Source organism: Oryzias melastigma, unplaced genomic scaffold (genome assembly GCF_002922805.2).
Source record: "Oryzias melastigma strain HK-1 unplaced genomic scaffold, ASM292280v2 sc01588, whole genome shotgun sequence".
NCBI lineage: Eukaryota > Metazoa > Chordata > Actinopteri > Beloniformes > Adrianichthyidae > Oryzias > Oryzias melastigma.
The window spans coordinates 5,319-7,697 of record NW_023418170.1 but is presented as its reverse complement, the minus strand read 5'-3'; the positions used below and the strand labels follow the sequence as shown (position 1 = coordinate 7,697).

Here is a 2,379-nt window from a genome sequence, read left to right as displayed (position 1 = left end):
AAATAGTAAATGGCGTATGGCGGCTCCACTGCTGAACACTGGTGCTGACCTTCAGTGTCTTGCCCAAAGACACTTTGATACATGGGCGGACAAGGCGGGAATCGAACCATCTTCTGATCGGAGGTCGATAAGGTCGCAAACTGGTGACCTGATTATGATGTCCTCCAGCTTCAACAGTAGCTGGACTGGAACCAGCAAACCGATAACCCAAAAGGGGTTCAGTGAGTCTGAAGGTGAATGGATGGATGTAAAATTGAAACATTTAACTAGTAAATGATTACTAAAGTATTCTAACAGACAACTAAAAACATCCAGAGTTTGGATACAGCTAGTTGTGTATGAGACCTCTGTATGCAGATATCTTTCAGAACACGATGGTTAAACGTCTAAAGAAAAAAAAAATCAAAGATGACCTTTTGACATTTACAATGGATGTATTTTAGTTGTCTAATAGGCATCGTGTGTCTGGTAGAAGAGATTTTTATCTACAGATAGAAATAAAAAAAGTCATGATCTGTGTCTTCATGTGTTTAGTGTTTCTACAGTAAATCAGAGTTTCAGTTTCTGGAAGAACTTGAGGCAGAAACATTCAAATGAGTTTCAGTTCATTCTGATGAAGGAGGTTTTTGTACGACGACTTTTCACTGTGTGAACACGTCCTTATAGTTGATAATATGACAACTCAAACAGTAATAAACTCCTGAATCTTCAGCCTGGACTCCACTGATGGTCAGAGTGAAGTCAATTCCATTTCCTGTTCCACTTCCACGGAATCTGGAGGAGATTCCTGAAAATCTGTGTGATGTTAATTTGATGAGAGCTTTAGGAGCTTCTCCAGATTTCTGATGGTACCAGGTAAGATGGTATTGAGAAGCACTCCAGAGAGCTACTGTCTGACTGACTTTACAGTCAATAGAGACGGTTTGACCGAGCTGCACTGATTTAGCTGCTGGCTGAGTCACAACAACATTTTGTCCAACAGAACCTGCAGAGAGAGAAGAACCACAAAGAACATGAGATGCCGAGGAGAAACTCAGCTGCACTCCAGGTGATTCTCACATGACACAAACATGATCTTCCTCACCCTGAATGAAGCAGAGGAGAGTCCAGATGAGGACGCAGATCAAAGTCATGCTTTTAGTGATGAGGAGGAGGAGGAGGATTTGTGTGTCTTCTGCTGTGATGAAGGACAGCTGTCAGTCATCCAGTCTTCAACTCTCAGGACTATAAAGTCTCCCAGAGCACTGGAGCATGGAGCTGCTGATGCAAAGTGTTTCTATGGAAATGCAACCACTGACTCCAACAGGAACATGGATCTCTGTCATCAGGATTCTCACACATGGATCCAGCAGAGATTCCAGATGGGATTCTGAAATATTGGACTTTACTTTGATTCAGAAACATGTTTTATCACTATTATTAAAATAACTTTTACATCTGCAGAACAAAAACTGTAATGAACATTTAGCAGAATAAAGACACATTTTTCTCTCAGTTGTTTTCCAGTGCGACTCTGTAGAGTTTGTTGTGTTCAAAGTCAGAGAGCGTGTCTCTCTGCAGTCAGAGGTTTTTGTACGACGACTCAGTTAGTTTGTATCACTGTGGTTCACGTTTGGTGGAGGAACCAGACTGGAGGTTGATTGTAAGTAATTGTTTAAAATTTTTACTCCTGTTTTAACAAAAATGTGTTTTTCTTTAAGTATTCCCATCAAACATTTGTCTTTTTGTATCTTTTTTTTAAGTACAATTTTTTTCTTAAAATTAAAAAAATGTATCCTGATGCAGATTAACACAATTACATGTGAAAAATCATTTAATATTATTTTGTCTGAAGTTAAATTAATAGTTTTCTAACATATTAATTTTTTTATTAAGTCATAACATGTGAGCCAGTCACCATTTTATTTTATTTTACAATTGTAATAAGAATAATAAAACCTCTTAGTCTTAAATTGTGTTATTTCAGGACATTGACTGATATTTTAACACCCTATAAAGATTTTGAAAACAATTTTTTTGTATGAAAAAAGTACCCTGAAGTCTGTAATTATGTTTGTTTGAAGTATTTTGACCTTTTCAAGTTCTAATAGGCGAGTACTAAGAAGTTACCATAAATAATTAAAGTAAACAAGACTTACTTTAATGGAAATCAAAACTCCAACGATCAAATTGTTGCTTTTATTCTCGTTTCACATCAGAATCAGTGAGTCTGTTTGGTCCTCTCAAACTTTAACTTTAACTTAAGTGTTAGCACACATTTTGAAAACATTCATTTAAAAACATTGATTCTTGTTATTATTTAATAAAGACAATAAGAAATGTCAAAAACATATTTACTGTTAGCTTGATAAAGAGGTAAGTAAGTTTATATATCTTATT

The 2,379-nt window shown here is 36.2% G+C and overlaps 1 gene segment (V, D, J or C); it reads right to left on the bottom strand.

Moving 5' to 3' along the window:
- Nucleotides 1–641: 641 nt before the first annotated feature.
- LOC112140097 lies at nt 642–1,410 on the bottom strand. The segment is given in 2 exon segments: nt 642–985; nt 1,085–1,410. Coding segments are annotated over 2 exon segments (393 nt in total).
- Between the last annotated feature and the right edge of the window lie 969 nt (nt 1,411–2,379).